The sequence below is a fragment of the Aphelocoma coerulescens genome (genome assembly GCF_041296385.1).
Source record: "Aphelocoma coerulescens isolate FSJ_1873_10779 chromosome Z unlocalized genomic scaffold, UR_Acoe_1.0 ChrZ, whole genome shotgun sequence".
Classification (NCBI taxonomy): Eukaryota; Metazoa; Chordata; class Aves; order Passeriformes; family Corvidae; genus Aphelocoma; species Aphelocoma coerulescens.
The window spans coordinates 28,570,715-28,590,811 of record NW_027184085.1 but is presented as its reverse complement, the minus strand read 5'-3'; the positions used below and the strand labels follow the sequence as shown (position 1 = coordinate 28,590,811).

At 36.8% G+C, this 20,097-nt stretch overlaps 1 protein-coding gene across 3 annotated transcripts in view; it reads right to left on the bottom strand.

Moving 5' to 3' along the window:
* Window positions 1–8,835: 8,835 nt before the first annotated feature.
* The window catches only part of KDM4C (lysine demethylase 4C), a 261,863-nt gene continuing 250,601 nt past the window's right edge, over window positions 8,836–20,097 (bottom strand). For all 3 annotated transcript variants that reach the window (XM_069001135.1, XM_069001136.1, XM_069001137.1), the window contains exons 20-22: window positions 18,715–18,834; window positions 14,795–14,887; window positions 8,836–12,972 (exon numbers count right to left, since the gene is read on the bottom strand). In XM_069001135.1, coding sequence (XP_068857236.1) covers window positions 12,796–12,972; window positions 14,795–14,887; window positions 18,715–18,834 — 390 coding nt within the window. In that variant the 3' untranslated portion in view covers window positions 8,836–12,795. The remainder of the gene's footprint in view (window positions 12,973–14,794; window positions 14,888–18,714; window positions 18,835–20,097) is intronic.

Genomic DNA, 20,097 nt, shown 5'->3' with positions numbered 1-20,097 from the left:
TAACAGTGGTGCAAGAGTGGAAGAGGATGTCCAGAGGGGTTGTAAATGCCCCATCCCTGCAAACATTCCAGGTCAGGCTGGATGGGTGTTTGAGCAATTTGGTGTAGTGCAAGGTGTCCCTGCCCATGGCAGGGGCTTGGACTAGATGATCTTTAAAGGTCCGTTCAACTCAAACCATTCTGTGACTCTCTGTGAAAATTAAATCACAAAGATACTTTCCTTAAAGATGACCAGAACCACTCTCTGAGCTCATGTATTTATTTCATAACCAGTATTGTGAAGGTTCAGTTCTCAAAGTAGCAAATGAATCATGCTGCCACTGCTTTTATTTATAGTATGAAAAGGTATTCAGCACTGTGCAATTATTAACATTGACTTTTCTCCACCCTGCCTCCAGTAAAAGGCTTGTTTCTTCAGTCTTTCATTTCACTAGCTTTGCAATTTGTCCTGCAATGAGACTGCTACAGTAAGAAGCACTAAAGAGCAGCTCCAATACCCACTCTCTGGGGTTACTCACCATCTTTTACATGGGGAATGGGAAAGGGACAGATGCAGCTGAGAATCTCAGGTTGCAGAAAGATCAAATCAACTGCAATTACCATTATATTCGTTTGCTAAATCATTCAGTTGAGATTATAATTACAATAGGACAAATAATTTTTATTCATTAGAGCTGCATTAAATTAATTTGAAATTCAAGATAGTAGCATTGTGGTAGTACAACCATATTAAAGTTGAAATATATTATCTCCTGATTGTTGTCCCCTGACAGAATACTTTTATTTACACAGAATTAATATACATGCATCTTCTTTAACAGGACAATGAAATTTTACAAACAAAACTTTGGATATTTTTAACTAGAGTCATCATAAACAGACTTCATTTGAAGATAAAATGGAAACCCATATGTTTTCCAAAAAAAGGAATTTCATGGTAAATATCTTCTTAATGTTAGTACCAAGAATATTTTCCTTTTCTGACCACCAGTAACTTGCTCCATAGTCCTTACCCTATAATCAAAGCTTACATATAACTAGCCTTATTCAGTCTGAGATTTTTGAAGCACCCATCCTTTTTACAGCACAAAACTGTGGCAGAAAGAAGCTTCCTGCCCCAAAATAGCTCTTGCTATTCCTTACCTATTTTAGACAGACGTTGGTCTAAAATTTTCCTAAAGACCTACAGCAACAGAGATTTCACAATGCATATATCACAGCACTTTGTTTTAACAGAGCTGTCCCTCAACTGGCAGGAAAAACAAGGGATTAAAACTGCATCTCTGCAGGTCATTTATTACCAACTTTTCTTGGTAGCCTGTGTGATTTGAACTAAAATCATCTCCATCCCCGTTGGTGTCTGTGTTTAGGACTTTATTGTGCATTTTATAAATCTTCATGTTGTTACTTTAATTAGCACAGGAACTGCCAGCAAAGCCAAGCAACAGCTATTAACATCCAGCCAGGCTTCCTTAGGCAGGATTCTCCCTTGGAAAGTAGTATTCCAGTCACACTATCCGTGATTAACTGCTCAGGATTTCTATTCACCCAGGGAACAAGTACATCCTCACACTAACTAAGTTTCGAAGAAAAATTCTCCTCCGGTGAATGCAGCTCCCTCTGTTCCCGGTATCTTTGTAGTAACTTTGTATCCAAATGTAGAGAGCCACATCTTGTTAAATGAGAAAAGTTTGATTTGATGCCAGAATGCTTAAAAACCAAAGAAACTATTAAAAATCAACCATAACTAGGGACTTAACTATTGAGCAGGGTCTGGTAGTTTCCTCCCAAATGCAACAATGAAGCTGTCCCTGAAAGTCTGGTGGGCAGGAAGCAATTACTGCCTCAATGACTGTTTAAGCTAAAAGTCTGCTTAAAAATTAGGTTTTCAAAAACTTTTTTTTTTTTTTTAAATTATGAAAAGCTTTCATATAAGACTATGTTCCTTGTACTTCATTGAAGAATACATCCAAACTTACTAAATCCCAATGAGATCAAGGGGATATCTTGTTCATGCCACCAGTCAACCAACAATCAAATCACAAGGGGAACAGAGAGCAGAGTGATGACAGGCCACTGCAAGAAAGACAGCGTCCAATTCATCGTGAGTACCAGCCACTATGACTTCAGCCTTAAACCCTTCGCCAAGGGAGGAGGTTTAACTTTCTTTAGAACTTTAGTGGGATATTTTCATTCCATTTTAACTATTTTCAACATTTCAACTGAAGCCACAAATTATCTAAATCATGTGTTTCCATATTGCCTGGAAAAAATAAAACAGGAATAGGCTTTCATTCAAAATTAAATGTCCATTGATCTATCTGTAACAAGACAACTTTTTGAAGGTCTGGAGTTTTTGTTTGTTTTGTTTGTTTGTTTGTTTTTTAATATGCATTTTAAGTACATTCTTTGGTTCTGTAGGGCTTAATTGAGATGACTCTCATTTTCTCATCATTTTCTCACTAAACCTACATGACTAAAGAATTGATGGTTGCATCTGCCAGCTAGTCTAAAAGGAGAGAACCATTAAGAATTACTTTGCCTTATTCTTTCTTTTCTAGAATGTGCATTTTCAGTCATTTAAGAAAAAATTACTTTCCATTTATAAACTTGAAATGCCCCATTCTCCCCCACGAAAACATGATTAGAAGAGATAGGACTAAGAAGCATATGCATTCCCTTGTTTTACTTGGCTTGAAAAGCAGATTATCAGAATTAATTTTGCTGCAGACAGAGAGTCTTTTATGAATCCATAAATTCTAGTTAAAATCCAGTGAACATTCATTCCAAATACTTTGGTTCCCTTCTATGATCTATGCATTATTTTATTTCTTCAGAAATGCATGCTTGAGTACAGCCTGTGCTGTGCTATAAGATCACCTCCTGCTTTCTTATTTCAATGCTCTCAAAGCTTGAGAGCAAAAGGAGATACCCAATTTTGTAGGAATCCATTGTATTTCATTTGCAAACAGTTTTCTTAATTTCTGCAGTGGCCAGCTCTTTTCCCATAAACAAAAAAAACAACACAATCAAATAAAGCACAAACAATCCACCTGAAATGAAGTACTCAGACAGTTGCCTTGCATGGTTAAAGTATGCAGGTTACTATTGAAGGATGTGTGTTACATTGCAGAATATGTCTAATTAAAAATTCAACTACTTCAGATGTTGTATCATGGATCTCACATCTGAGAATTACTGCATTTTTACATGTAAAGACAAATCAAAAATAAGAAACTGGAGTTAAAGTAGTGCTCTATTTCTGCAAAAGTGACCATTTGTCACTAAGCATAATTCCTTTTCTGAAAGGACTGCTAATGACAAAATCACTATCAAATGGAATGCCATGACAGCTTCCATTACCTCTCTGGGGAAGCTGCTAAAAGACTTTCAAAAATCTTGTAACTTTCAAAAGTAGTGTAATCTTTCAAAAGGCTACACTACTGATGAGTTTCTGAAGTTCTATCTGAAAATATACACCTAGAAGTATATTTTACATTCAGAGGCTGCTGCTCCAAATGTCCAGATACAGAACTTGGGTTTTCTACTGTTACTCTTTTTTTATGAAAATTTTGCTTTAGAATTTGGTCCTTCTGTGGATATGTGGGAATAAATTTGGTAAAATTCCGTTTATGAAGTACTGTGATAGAAAGTAACAAGGAAAACCTCACTTTTTCTGGATATATTTTCATATCAAGCTGGAAAAACCAATGTCAAAAAAATCCACCTTTTAATTATACATGCTGTTTACAAGATTTTTAGAGAACTGATTTTTTACATAAAAATTGCCAGGTAATTAGTTCTAATGCCATTATGGATCAATATTCTTGCAGTATACTATCACAGAAAAACTAAAAGTAGAACGAGAAGGATATTCATGTGGCGTACTGATTTAGCGAGGATTCTTGAGGTATTTCCCTCTAGCCTGAACCTTAACCCCAGAACTACACCCTAACAAATTCTAAAAGATTCAGAGGGAAGAGTACAGCATGTAATGCACACTTAAAATCTTAACTCACTATGCAACAAGGCAGGAGAAAATAAAGTTCATGATGGAAACTAAAGATGAGTCTGCCACAGACACTGCAGGAGTATGTACAGAGCTGTATAGAAGATAAGAATATTTTCAGTCATCCATTCTACCTTGCCCTTCACATGTTAAAAACTGCTGGGGAAGGGAGCACCAGACAGGAAAGGAGAGATCCTAGCAAGGAAATTATATTGGCTAAGGGCTATATGCAAAGCATAAAACACAAAATCCAGATAAAAAGAAATGGAGCAAAATGCAAAGCAGTATTTTTGCCATAGGGAATACCACATAATTCACTAGAGAAAATGGATTTCATGGCCTGACAACAGTAAGGGGATGCCAGAGACTGTTCTCATAGCAGAACTAAGCTATAATTGCTGTATTGTTATAATTTTTATTGGGCAAAAACTTGCAGCTTTCACTCAGTCAGCTCTCACATTAGTGCTACACAGCATTTAACAAGTAATTTCGGCCCCATTCTCCATTTGAAAAATCTGGTGTTACTCTCTATGGAAACTTTTGACCTTCCTCATTTAAAGCACTGTCAGACATGTCAAACAAATTGCTGCAATAGTATTTGCCATGGAGTCAGAGCTGCTCTTTCACTACAACACCATGAAAAGAGTAGAGATGTGCATGTCTCAGACTTGAACTATCATTTCATCCTTTAAGGCATAAGACTGGAGAGGAAGGGGAGAAGACAAGACAGAGAAGTCGTGAAACTAGTGAATACACCTGTGATATATCCCAACACATCTGGTAAAAAATGGCAAAAATGGCAAAAAAAATTGGTAAGGTGCACCAAACCTTTTGGTCACTCCTCCCCCAGCAATCATAGCCATGTAGGACCCTCCACTGGCCCAGAAGTGGCATCTTTTCAACTGGAAACTTTTTTAACTTGTCACTAAGACAATTTGCTTTGAATCACTGAGAAATCAATTGTGTTGACATACCAGTATTGTGTTCCTCCAGGGCCTCCTTTAGTGGCTATCATGTTCTTTCTCTTAAAACACATCATGAAAATAATAATTCAGATGGCAAGTGATTACCCTCCTGGGGTTTCTCAATTGGTTTCTCCTGTCTTTTAAAAACATTACTAATTGACATGAATTTTCTCATTACTATCTCAGCAGTTTATTTGATGGACACTTCACAAGGAAATATCTACAAGAGAATTTTTTGTTTATTTTTCATGAAGTGCCTTATAGTTAAATAGCTTTGGGGGAGTGCCACAGAGCAAAGTGCTGAAACTTGAGAGTAATGCACTCAGATCACATGTTTGTATAGGGTGGGGGTTGTGGTCTATATGCACCCCTACAGCACTCGTCAGTACCCCCAGCAGTGGAAGCCCATTCAAATAGCAGGTGAATTTTCCTGAGATACAATCATCTTTGATTATTCCAAAATCTTAGAACGCTGTAGCACGCAACACTATTATTGCATATCAGACATCCACCTTCTTTGGGAAAAAAGATCTTGGAAAGCTCAACAGTTGATTTAAATCCTCCTTTTGTGTTTCAAAATATTGGGGAAAAATTTCTGCACATGATTGTGTCTTGGTCCTGCTTGTCCTCTGAGCACACAGTGATACTTAACGCCACTGTCTCAGGGGTATTCTGCAGCTCAAAGTTCTTTCTGCAAAGATTCACCTCCAGTTACAGCAACCATCTCATGTAGCCTCTCCTTGACCTTACCTTGGCCCAAAGGAGCTACTGAAGAATTTCATTCATGTAGTTCTTTGTGTTATTTGACAATGAACCTTCCATTTATTTTTCAAATATTCTTACTGAACCAGCTTACATGGTCTCACATTCACTAACTTCTCTAAGCAAAGACACGATCACTGGAGACCTTCCCAAAATCAAACCAGGAAGATGGCATCAGAGTTGTGAGCTCTTGCTACAATATGCTGTTCTGTGTTCCTTTGTTTCAGTGGATGACAAGGGTAAAAGCATTGAGAACCTAATGATTTCTGGTTTTAGCCTACAGCACCACTGTTTCCTGTATCTATGTCTTTACTCAGTAGTCTCCAAAATGCAGTACAGTCAGTACCCATTTTGGTATCTGAGATAGCACTGCTCCCTCTCTACAGACCATACTGGCATTATACATGAAGAAGTGAAGCAGAACATATTCTGCCTGTCTCAAGCCAAGTCTTAAAGCATTGGATAGATAAAACCCACAGAGGGAGCATGAAGACACCCTGGAGACACTGAACTCCTTCCATTCCAGAGACCTCTGTCCCTTGCATCTTGGCCCTACATGGTTGTCACAGAATAATAGGAAGCCATCCTTTTTTGTACTTGTGTCATTGGAGCTGGAAGAATTTTAGCTCATTTTAGTCTGCTTTTTGGTGGGAGACTTTGAAGCGGGAGATACAAAACTAGATAAGCAGAGAACAGAGTGGTTCCATCTCTTCCTTTGAGAGGACTGAACACTTGGAATGAGGAAAAGAGATATTTAGCACAGAAATCTATCTTACCTCTATTTCAATATGCCGACAGGAAAAGGCAACTGTTCTGCTCCTTTCTCTTTCCAGCTAAAAAATAATAAATAATTAATTCATCTGTTCCTGCTTTTACTCACCTAATAGGACTTGAAGAAAAATAACCCGGTCATGCAAGTCACCCTTGGTTGCCACACCTGCACTGGTCTGAGGTTAGCAGCATTTTTACTACTCGTGTACACTACATATGCCCACAGAGAAAGGAAGATGTGGATTGCAGTGGCCTACTTCAGATATGGAAGCTTCTCAAAGATAATTTTGTTCTGTTACATTGTTCCTTGAGCTTTTTCTCCTCAGTAATGTAGCATGACATTGCCATCAAATGTTCGTACTGTGCCAAAAAAACACCTTTGGGAATGCAGTGCCTCGTCTCTATTCTTCCTTGCTTTCAACTCCTGTGCATTCCAGAGAGTCATTATGGTGATTCTTCCCTACAGTTCCTCTGTGACTGAATCTGTAAGGAACATATGAGGAAGTTTCAAGCATTGTGTATCTTCTGGGAAAATTCTGGCATTGGCTGTATACCTCATATTTTGCATCCTTAACTCTAGCATAGTAATTTAAAAGCACTCAAACACAAAACCTGGGGTTTCTAGTAACCAATATGGGAAAAAAAATTTAAAATCTCATCCCATATAACTGACTTCCCATCTGTATAGAAGGACCACATCCTTAGGAGAACAGAGATAACTGCTCCTTGAGTTCATGCAGTAATTGGCATCAGGAATAGCTGTTCCTAAAGGCAGTCATTCAGTAATTTGCTGGTACATTTCACAGCTATTTGCTTATACCACAAGAAATTTGCCCCTCAGGCATCCTGGGTTCTGCAGAGACTGTGAACAAATCTCTTTTTAAGAAGCTGGTACCCCTGTTTCTTCTCCTTCCAGCTCCATGAATTCTCTGTATTTGCCTCCAACTTTTTACACTTTTGTATTGAAGCAGTTTAGGTTTCTTATTTTTCTTGTTTAGGTTTTTATTTTCCGTCCTGTTTTTCTATACTACAACAGCAACTTTATTAGGCCACTGAGAACAAGATCTTTCCACTGTGTTCCACTGCAGTAACTAGGGTGAACAAGAAAAGGATGAAAGGTTCTCCCAGACTGCAAGGCTGGCAAGGCCAGTGCTGAGCTGTGATGGCAATGCATGCACAGCCCAGTCCATCACTGCAGAAGGGCACCCTGGTGGAACAAGCCCTTACATGGTACAGGTTCTTCCAAGACTTTACCTCAGAGCCCCAGCCACAGACCAGTTTATGACAGCTCAGTCAAATGATAGCACATCTACAGAAACACTTCACAAACCTACCTCTAAATTCTAATGAGAATCACTCTTTCAGTCAATCACCAGCAAGTCCCTGTTTCACAAAGGAACCAAAGAGGTTGTCAAATAAATGCCTGTGAAACTTTGGGACAGAAAGAACGATTACTTTTTTATCCTTAATCCTCCTCTTCAAAATCCTTCCAAAAGACCAAACTGCTTGAAGTAAAGTTTCCTGACTTTTCCAGACATGAACCAGCACATAAAAATTTCAGCTGTAGGATATCTAAATTGCCAAAGTTTTTAGTAACTCAAAATAGGCTCTCATAAAAGTTTTAGCAGCTACCAGCTCTGCCTACAAATCTAAGTATAACGGAAATACATTTAAGTGTTGAGAACAACAGCAGTATGGCTGTAGGACAATTCAGTCTGATAGTAAGTGAAGCTATAACCAAGTAGACTGTATATACAATAGCTAAGATGAACTCCAGTAAAACTTTTATACCCTACCATAACATCATCATTTTCTTTTTGCTTAGATGTGTCAGAGAAAAATGCTATCTAAGGCATTTGGAATTCAAGACTAGAAGCCTCAGAGATGGTTTTTGAAATGTGAAAGTGTGTGATAAATCTATCAGATAGTTCTGCAGTTTTTAAAAAGAGATGAATATGCCCTTTGTGCATATGTGCAGGAAAGATTCCTTTTGCCCACCCTATATATGCTTTCTCTCCTACTAATATGCTGTTGAACACTGGCATCAAATACTTCAGTTAGCTAACAAGAAACAGAAAAACTACTACAAAATTTAGAGACTGAAGAAAAAGCAGCATTTCATACCAGTAAGTAAAATTATAATTTTGCCTTCATCTACTGTCAAAGTTAACAATTGTGATCGTGCCACTAAACAGAGATGGCTATATTGAGAAGCACAGATAGCAAATACAAATATTTTTTATTCAGCACAAATAACAAATATTTCGTTATTTAGATTATTCAAGCAGAATTTAGCTTATCAGTTATTTCTCCTGATAATGTCTTCTACATTGGAAAACATCTCACAAAATCAGAAAGAGTGGAACTGCATAAGAAGGCACAGCTTTTACATTGCTCTATTTTGCTTATAAATATCAGGATATCATATTAAGTTCTCTGTTACAAAACATTGCTGTTTACTTGTGACACAGTTGGAAAATATAAAGAAGCTTCAAAGCAAAAATATTTTGTAAAATTTTTCTATTACTCTCTTTAACTGAAAATTTTTAACCACCATAGCACAACACAATATATTGTAAAACTCCTATTAAGCATCAATAAAATTGCTTTGCTACAGTAATACAATAGCAAATAGGATTCAAAAGAAGTAATCTAATTTTTATCTAATTCTAGTAATTTGATTTTATCAGACCTTGCTTATAGTTGTGGAAATCAAAGTCACAGCATTTATGCATTTTACTTCACAACCCAGCATAAATTGAAGTACTTCAGATTCTTCCTTGAAATTTTTCAGATGAGAGTGAATAATTTCAATGTATCCTGACCAAACCACTACTTTCAGTACTCACCCATGACCTTCAAGATTTTTGAATATATAGAACGGCTGCTTCCCTCTTGTATGCATAAGGTAATAGAAATAGTTTGTCCTATCCTGGAGTATGCTGTGCTCTCTTCTTATGGACATTCAATTTTTGTGGGGGTTTTTTTGTGGTTTTGGGGTTTTGTTTAATCCTAGGAATACCATGCCAATTCAGTTAGCCAGTCTTCAAAAGGGCTTGACTCTTCCTACCTACTGCACTCTTCCTCATACAGTCACTGTGTATGTAAATGAAATGGTCATGAATGGTGACATGCTTTTTCACCAGGAAAGATGTATCTGTCTCTAACACCAGGAGAGGTTTTAATGGAGTGAGAAATTGGCTATTGGGAACTGGTTACACAGATAATAAGCAGCCCTGTTTTGGTGTCCACCTACCTGATTCAGTTCATGGCAAGCTTCTGGTTTCCCAGAGCATTGCACACCAGTGTATTCTCTCTGTCATATACTTGAAAGGTCCATGACAATATCTGCTGTGGAACAGAAAACAAGACTCTTGAGGAATTGTAAGGGAACAGGAACTGTCTTTCTAGGCCAGTTGTTTAGCCAATCCAGCTTGCAAAGACCATGAGTCCTGAAACAGGAGGCGTGAAACTGCAATGATGACATTACACTTTTCATTCACTCAGGTACATTTTTTAGTACCTCACAAAGGTCAGAAATAATTTCAGTGCCTTTGAGAAATTCCACAGTAAAGATCTTCTTGATGAAAGGTAGAAGGGGAAACAAGCCAACTTTTTGCATGAATATTTAAAAAAAAATTGCAACCCGTTAGTCAACAAATTTTAAGGATCTTGAAGAGAAAGATGCTGGATCCACTCTGTAGAAATGAGGGGGTTTATTCACAGTGTCATAATATGGTGTCATATGGTCAGAACCAGGCAAAGAACATACATTTGATTTCTAGCCTCTCTTGTACCACATAGCATCACCTATTCAATTACAAAATATTTTAATATGTATTTAACCATTTAATAATGCCACAGTTGTTTTGAACCTTAATGGAAGATTATAAAAGCTTTCTTACCACAGAACACAGTATTTTGAAACTAAGCTTCAGTCATTAGTTGTGGTGGGTTGACCCTGGCTGAGTTCCAGGCACCCACCAAAGCCACTGCCCCTCACCCCCAAAGCTGGACAGGGAGAAGAAAATATAACAAAAAGTTAACGAGTTAAGGACAGGGAGAGATCATAAACCAATTACCATCTCAGGTAAAACAAGACTCAAACTGGAGATATTAACTGAATTTATTACTAAAAAAATCAGAGCAGGATAATGAGAACTAAAATAAAATCCTAAAAACACCTTCCTCCCATGTCTCCCTCTTTCCCCTGGGCTCTTCCTCCTACTCCCCAGAGGTACAGGATGACAGTGAATGGGGATTATGGTCAGCTCATCACACATTGTTCCTCCCAGTGCTCAGGGAGAGGAGTCTGCTCCAACATGGGGTCCCTCCCACAGGAGACAGCTCTCTATGAACTTCTCCAGTGTGAGCTCATGCACAGGCAACAACAGCTCTCCTTGAACTGCTGCAATGTGTGTCACTCTTCCATGGGTGCAATCCATCAGGCACAGCCTGCTCCAGCGTGGGTCTGTCTTGGAGCTGGCTGGCATTGGCTCTGCTGGACAGGGGGGAAGCTTTCAGCAGCTTCTCACAGAAGCCACCCCTGTAGACCCCACTACAAAAACCCAGTCACACAAACTCCCCACAACATGATCATCAGCTGCACAAAACTGCAGAAGGCAGCAGCAATCTTGCATTTTGCAAATCTATCATTAGTTTTCATCTTTTCTTTAAAAGAAGAATAAAAGAAGGAGCCCTGATACTCTGAAATATGCCAGACAGCATCCACCAAAACCCAGTGCCTTTAGAGAAAGTGTTATCAATTAGATATACATTCCAACTGTCACAGCTAAGCAATTTCTTAGACTAAAGGGATTCTGAGTGATTTCATGGTACAAGAAAAGATAGTTAATGTAACACAGAAAACTTACACTGTCATTTGACGTGTCACATAGCAATCAAAAAGATTTTACTGTCCACTTGAAAAAATAAGAATAATCATGCAAGGGCTTCAGTGAAACAAAGATCTGTATGCCTCAGCATATAAAGGACTGGGGTTTTGCAAAGAAAAAATCTCTGGGTCCATGTATTCCGGTTTTTGGAAGTAGAACCCTAGAAACAGCAGTGCTCAGATTTAAATTGGATTTTGAGAGGGCTCTTTTTCCTGTGGCAGACAGTCAGAAATCCTGCTGACTGTCCAATTTACAAGAAACAGATGATGTCATTTTGATAAAGCTCCCTTCTAGGTTCACATACCCAAGTGTTCAGACAAATTCAGACTTTCTGCTTTCTGTGAAACATCTGAAAAGGTCAAGATCCCAAAGACTGATGAGAAATAGAAAGACAAGAAATTAAAGTACAGTACTTATCAACTCTGCATTTTAACATTAAGCTATGTGAGTGTCTGTGTGTATATTGTGTTGTGTTCAGGAAAATACAGCATATTCCTATGCTATAGGAACCATAGTCCTATGATTCCTATAGGTATGAAACAATAGGGTTGAAAATCATATCAACAGGAAGAATGTTGCAATTGTAGTAAAGTATTTATTTTAAAACATTATTACCTTGCTAGAACATTATTTCAAAATAAAACCCATAATATATTCATTCAAAACTAGACTGTTAAGCATATATATTTAAACTCTAATTTTCATACACATAGTGGAAGAAACTTATTTTATTTTACAAGTAGGTATTTTTAATAGACTTTATGAAAAACATGTTTAAAAATAACCATCAAAATCTGTCTCTTTAAATATACAAAATATCCTTGCTGTGCTGTGCTTGCTGTGTTCTCTTTAAAGCCAAAAATATGTAAGTCAATAGCTGAGTCCACATAAATCCTACTGAAAACAGTAGTGACATAAAAATGTAAAAGCACTGTACAAAGTAAGTACAGCCTTTGTTTGTCTCAGTACTGTACATATCTGGTTTTGTTTTAAAAATGTTTTATAAAAACTGCTATTATTGAACTTAACATCCTTTCCCATGTGCAGAAAAAAGTGAGCCACTGACATTATATCTGTTTACCAAAACGTCTCCCTCTCAGAATTGTGAATCAAAGAATTCAAAGGGAATTTTACCACTTATTTCAATGAGAGCAGGACTGAAACTTCAGTGTATCATTTAGTAATCTCTCTTGGTTTTCACCCTAGTTTTATAATGCAAAATATTACAAATTCTTAAATACAGTAACTGAAGAAATCAGAACTCAAGTACTTCAGATTACAAGGCTGGTACATGGATTAGTTCACTGTAAAACAGTGTTCAGTTAAAGGAAACCCAATTGCAAATAATGCTGCATGCTTTTTAATCAAGAGCCCTCTCTCTTCTCTTGCTTCCTTTATAGTCCCTTCTGGCATTTCTTCTGGAATGAGCTTTTTAAGAAGGTGCGGTATCCTGGATCATCCACATATTCATTCTTAAAACGAGAACTCAATACTCTCTGCCTTTTCTTCTCTCCCAAGATAATATCTGTTCCATAAAATGTGTCTTCAAATCTCATGTCAGAAGCTGTAGACTAAAACCAGACATTAATTACACATACGCACAATTTTTACCTTTCCATATTTTGCATGTCCTATTCAGTATTTAATTCTCTACGTCTGTGGTGTTGCTTGGAAACATGTAACTAACACCTGTTGTTAGTCTGGATTTTATCCAAGGATCACACAATCATGCTAATTCTAGGTGAGAAAACAGTGCTATGGAAGTGATGCAGCTGTTGGGCAGGTTTGATCCTAGCAGTATCCTGTTGTATTCACCACCTTGTGTTATTCAGGGAAGTTTTAAATACAAGGTACTACGTCATGGATGCCTGAAGAGAAACCTGGGCACTGCCTAATTTGCAAAGGATCAGGGTCACAGTTTGGTCACTTGTCATCAAACTTAAACCAGTTGGGAATCTAACAAAGCAGTGGGACAAAAAACAGCAAGCTGTCTGGGCAAAGTCAGAGGCAGAATACTTTGGACCAACTTTCATTGCTAGAGTCATGGAAAAATTCCCAAGATTAAGGAAAACATAATTTAGAAGGAACTGGTGTGTTTTAACTTCACTAGACAAAAACAGTATCATAGGCTTTCTTTAACTTGCACTGTGTTCAGCACAAGGAGGGGGAGAAGTCTTGGGCATGCTTTGAGGACTAACTTACGTATTTCTAGAATTTGAGGCACTAGTAGAAAATCATGCAAAGATCTGAGCAATGGCTATGGTGTGTTTTATTCAGCTGACCAAATTTAATGTTTTTAACCTATAGTTAACTCCCTAAAGAAGTTAATGATGTAAAATAATAAAAAAAAAAAATAGAAATACTGATTTATAAAAAATCAATTTTAAAATCAATAGCATAAATCCTGTTACTATTATCCTGAGAATGTAACAGTTTGCATTCTTTAGAGCATGCAGTTAATTAGAGAAGCTGTTTCCATTTGGTCTCAAAAACAAAAAAATGCAATGGTATGCTTTCCAAATATAAGAAAAAAACCATTGAATATAATCAAACGGTTCTTTTAACATTTTCCAAGACATCTGTCTTAACCCTAGTCAGGACACTGAAAGATTTGTGCATTTATCCCTAATTCACTGACAAAAAGTTTTCTTAACCCAGAATATTTGACCAGTGCACTTTGCATTAGAAAGAACTGTCTTAACACAGGTAAAAACAGCCATCTCCTCTAACAAATGTATGTTAGCCTTTTTCAGCCTCCAAGTGTTATGATCTCTGTGAGCTTCAGCACTTTTCCACTTGGCATACATACATAAAAATGGCTAGCTGGTGGATGTGTTTTGAAACAGCAGGAAACTTAAAAAAGGAGCAAATATTTGGTCTTAAACCAAAGACTAGTGAAAAGATGATAAATCCTGCCAGCAACTTTAATGAGTTTCTATCAGTTACATTGTTTCTTACAAGAAGTTAATTGCCTGGTTATTAATTCAAGGCTTTTAAAATCACAAAGCTCTGAGAAGCTGGAAAGTTTTTTAAAAACTATACATGTAATAAGCATACTGAAAGAATAGAATGTCTGTCAATTTAAATGTTTACTAACTTGATCATTCCTGATCTGACAGGTGATCAAACATGATGTGCCTTTTAGGAGAAAAGAATTATGTCTGACAACAGCATTTGCCTGGAAGAACAACTAACCATCTCACCAGCAAATGGACACATCTCCTAATTGGGCTGATTTAGCCACTCTTAATAGCACAGGCTTCACAAAACATGAGTCAGTTTAAACTGAAAATCCAGAATAAATCCAAGTATTGTGTTATTGGCATTTTGAGCATATATATATATGTATATATATATATATATAAAATAAAGTTAGCATCAGCAAATACTCACTAAACGTGCTTTTACTCTCTTAGGAAGCTCTTCATCCAGTGTATATATTTCCTCTCTCTTCATTACTATTTGAGAACCATCTTCAAATTCCACCTAATTGAAAAAAACGGGTATTTGAAAATAAAATAATAATTAACTCTTGCAGGAAGTTCCTGTAAGTGTTTCCAGATAAAAATATATACGTAAGCAAAGAAGACTTACACACAGACATTTTGCTGTTTTAGCACAAAATTAGGCTGAAACATAAAAAACGTTATTTTTTATGAATTGCAACACATAGTTACATTGAAAATAATATCTAAGCAGAGACTTCAAAATCAGCACTGACACATATATAATAAAGTAAAACTTGTTAGATTAGGAATGCCGAACAAGTAACAAGACAGGCAACATTATTTTGCAGGAGTGACATATTAAAATGTCCTTGTGTCATTTTTATTTGTCTCTAATTTTTTTACTTGCTTCTAATAAATAAAAAATTAATTTTAACATCCATGATTCAAGGTTGAGGAAGACCATGTCAAAAGCAAGTGTGAGTGACAACTAAGGAAATACCAGTTAACAGAATTTTATTGAATCTGATGGAATTTCTTTTAAATGCTCTGTTCAGAAGATGAAAAGCTTTATCATGCTTAGGTTTAGATTTAATCCAATATGAACCCCGTTAGCAGAAAATGAGAAAGGAAATGTAACTAGGTGTGAGGAATGTTAAAATGCTGAGGCTTTGAAGCATTTAAGCTTTTTCAGTAGCTGCTGATTTTTTCCCCTATTTTAATACTTCATCTAACAGTTTTGAATTCCAGCTATTATCTGTGATGGCAGTTTAGCTCCCACAGAAACTATAATTTAAAGTTTGGTATAAAATTAGAAGTCCCATTCTACATCCTCAGGTGATTTAATGAGACTATGTGAATGACAACAGCACACTTGACTAGAAGAATAAGCATAAATACAAACATAAGAGAACACTGACTTATCAAAAGTATTATTACAGATAAAACTGAAAAAGCATGCATTTGAACTCGTAAATGGACTGGGTTTTTAGTTTCAAATTAAAAGCTTGCCATGGCTGAGTATGTCAGATTAATATGTGAACAGCTGAAAAATCCGATACTGCATATCCGTTCTTGAAAGCCAGGATGAAGACTATGATCTATTAACTTCTTTAAAAACAGTTTTTTCACTGCAGCTAACAGGGATGCACAAATCTGGAATGCATTTAAAATGCATAGAGCACACAGATGGGTAACAAAGTCAGAGGAGTCATCCTTACTCCTCTCTGCTCCTGTTACTAACCCCATAAGCCTACTCTGTTACCAGTATCTTAGAGGAATTTAAACGTTGATGTGCCTTAAGCTTTTTTAATTAAATGATGGCAATCCAGGATGGAGCAACAGTCTTTCTGCTATCCCTGCTCCTTCCTGCACTATACATTTGGTAATGTTCTTGCACAATACAGTTGGTAATAATGTTTTTTGTATCCCTGGTGAAAATACTGGGTAGGAAATTAACTCTGCCACTCCATATGATAAGAAAATCTCCTCTTAAATGGTCAATATCTTTGTTTTTACTCACAGTGTGCAGTAGGATGCAAGTGCTTCATACCAGAGAATCTGTCATGCTTGCAGTATGAAATACATTGCACATTTATCAGAAGAGTAACTGGAAGTTCTTCAGTTATAATCCAGCATATCACACTGGAAATAATTTGCCTACACTTGATAGCAAACACAACAAGAGCTTCTCTAAGACTTTCAACAGTATCATGATTCATGCAAAATATAAGCCCACCATCTCTAATAGCTCAAATTCAATTCAGATGGCAGATCCTACATTTCAAATCATCAATTTCATCAAGTAAGTTGTTTTACTTGGATTCTGCTGCCGTACTGAGTCTGTATTACATGTTACTATCTTCATGAGATTTTCTTCTACAAGAACATAATAAATTAAAGCAAAAGCTGTTAGAAAGCAACTAATGGAGTGAATGGATAATTTAATAAACTCTAACTCAATTGTGAACCTCAATATCAGAAATCATCAATAAATCAAATGTAGATCACATTAACAATTTCACTTGAACACCTGCTTCATTCGGCTGTTATAGCTCTGCTCAGGGACTGTGTAGGATACTGGCTTACAAATGTCAAACTGTATGACACAAATTCTGGTGCATTGTGTCATAGCTCCTGCATGCTCAAGTACTCCCACATTTGGTACAAATGTCTGATGAACATGAGGAAAATGCACAGATTTTTTCAACGAGAACAGATTTGCCTAATGAGATCTAAGAAATCACACAAAAGACTGGATAAGAGAATCTCAAAGGTGCAACACAGATCACACTAGAAGAAAATAAACCTTTTTGTGTGTGTGTGTGTGTGTGTGTGTGTGTGTGTGTGTGTGTGTGTGCATCCTGGGAGCTTTCAGACACTGTTTATAAAGACCAGAGGAAGAACTACTTATAGGTCTTGAAGTTAACCTTGCACCCTCCCTGTCATAAACTTTTTGTAATCTGTAGCCACATGGCAGCCTCCTCTCTCATCCTGCAGGACTGAAATACCTGCTTGTCTCTATAGTTCCATGTATTGCAATATGGACTCCTTCTCATCTTTAAACTTTGTCATTTCCCCCATTACAGGGGTTGTTAAAGGCAATTTACAGGAATTTATGTTTGTTATGCTGAGGAACTCTAAATCTTGCTGAGCCTCCGCATGCTTATCCATTTTCCTTAAACAAAACTGGTCTCATCATGTTGCTGAAGAGGTCTAAAATAAGACAAAGTTGTTTGTTTTGACTATGTCAAATTCCTTCAAATATGAAAGATAACAACATTCATTTAATTTACCTCACAGTACTCTTCAGAAGACCAGTTGTTCAAAAGATTAAATGATTTGAAGATTAATGTTAATATAGAAAAATAATCTTCATACTTTATAAAGAACTTTCCACCTTCACAACATAATACAGCTGCTAAATATAAGGGAAGAGGTAAGATTTAGAGACTAGCTCAAGGCTTTAGGCATTTGAGGACTTGAATTCGTTTGCAAGTCATTGGCAAAGTGAGAAGGTCAATGCAGCAAGTAATTTAGCTTCCCTGTGCCTTAATTTATCTATAGATATAATAGTAAATTTGCCATTTTCGTACAGTAATGTGAGGCCTCCTGATGAAAAGAGTTACATAAGTGAAAATTATTACATATATATATAGGAAATGTATCTAGATTCTCATTCTTTCAGAAGTGCTATTATTATTGTGATTGTTTTATTGCAGTTTCTACCATTCACTTGGGTACTCAAAGCTGCTGACTGATTTTTCTCAAAGGCAAGCCCATAAAAAAACAGTAATTGTTACTCTGAAATCAGAAGTCAGCTTTTTAGCCTTGCCTTCACTGTTCATTTCCTTTTTGCCTTTGCTGAGTATAAAATGCTCCTTAAGATTAATAAATTCAAAAATGCCTCAGACAAATGAATGTTATACTCTTCTTACTGTCCTCCCTTCCAACCACTTATGGAATGCCTCAGGTTCATGGTAGGCAAATACCAATACTTAATTTTATGTTATTAATCGTCTAATTAGCTGATATAAAATAAAAGTAAATAACCTGCAGAAAATAACAAATGTTATCTTGCAATCTTAATGTTCCACCTGTTTACCTGACTTCTTAGTAAAGAAGAGATTTTCTTGATTTTGTAAGAACAAGTGAAACCTCTCACCCGGAGAGCACACAACACTTGCTACTGGGTTAAAAAGTTTTATGTATTAGTTAAAGTGTGGTAACAGTTACAATAAGAGTCCACACTTCAGCCTTCTGCATCTTTGAAGGTGTGGCTGGCCACTCTAATACTGGAGCCAAATGAGCAATTTACAATAAAGACATCTGAAAAGCAAGTGCATGGTAATAAATATAGATACTCACCTGATACATGTGAGCTGTATTTGTTCCCAGATACTTTGCACCATACAGTTTTCCATCAGGCCATTTCACTTGGACAACCTCTCCCTCTGCAGGTGGACCCAGCCTTACACAGTCTCTGCTCTATTTACAAAGAAGGATGGATTCTCAAATCAGTGTGTGAGCCACTGAACTTAAATTACCAGTAAGATGCTTTTACAACTTCGTAATTGGAGAAGATTTATTACCATGCATGTTTCAAGTTTTATAATCCTGCTAATGAGCTAATGCTAATGTTAGCCCTTATGAAAATGAAATACTGACCAAAGAAACACTCTCTTTATAGCTTGACGCTGCATTGGCAAGACAACGTATGCATAAATCAGACAGCTATCAGCAACTGTGATACACTTCCACCAAAATTAATTTCTAACACACATTGAAAACAAGGATCACTAAAGTGCAATTGCATATGGGCAACACTTTCTCTTTTGCATATCCCAGTAATTCGTGTTTTGTTAACCACAGCACATTTTTGCTTGATGCTATCTTTGCTGACTGAAACATATGTCGATCAAACCATAAATGGTGAGAATGCCAATGAGATTTTTGCTTAGCTGATGGAGAAACACTGAAAGAATCCAAATGCTTACAAAATAAAATTAGGGGGAAATATTTTTTTCCCATAAGGTATAAAGCATTTTTGTTCCATGGTTTGGCCAACTTTTGTGCCTGACTTGTTGAGCATGTCAGAGTGTCAGCAGCTGTTTTCTTTTGTCCCATATGTCTTGGTACAAACTAAATGACTCATTTTCAGAGCACGCCAACCACACACCCATACCAGCAGCTGCTCACATAAGGAAATAAGACAAAGGATCAGAAAATGATGTGTCACATCTGGGCTCACCAATTCTTTGGTCAAATGCTCACCCCAACAAAGGCATATCTACTTCATAGTGATTACATGACAAGACCTGTCCTGTAAATTAGTGCTAATTTAGTGGTATTCTCCTAGGTGTGAGAGGACTTACTCAATGACCACATTACCTGAGCTCACTCATAAGTGGTCTAGAGTGGGAAGAGAAAAGATAAAGACAAGGACTCAGGTATAAGGACTCGGTGACAAGGTCCTGCAGGACGTGGCGCTATCTCAGGCTGCCACAACAGCATCACCATTTTCTTAGATTTATTTAGAATAACTTAGAAAACTATTTGTATTTTGAGTTGAACAATTCACTTCCAACAGAGGCCAATGATTGTCATGACAATGAACTTAAAACATGGAGCAAAAATGCACTACAGTGATCCTCACTTGGATGCTATCTTGATATAGTATCATTCAAGCCAAATTCAACCTTTATAAACTGATTTTAGTCACATGTATCTTAATCCATGAGTTTGTTTCAA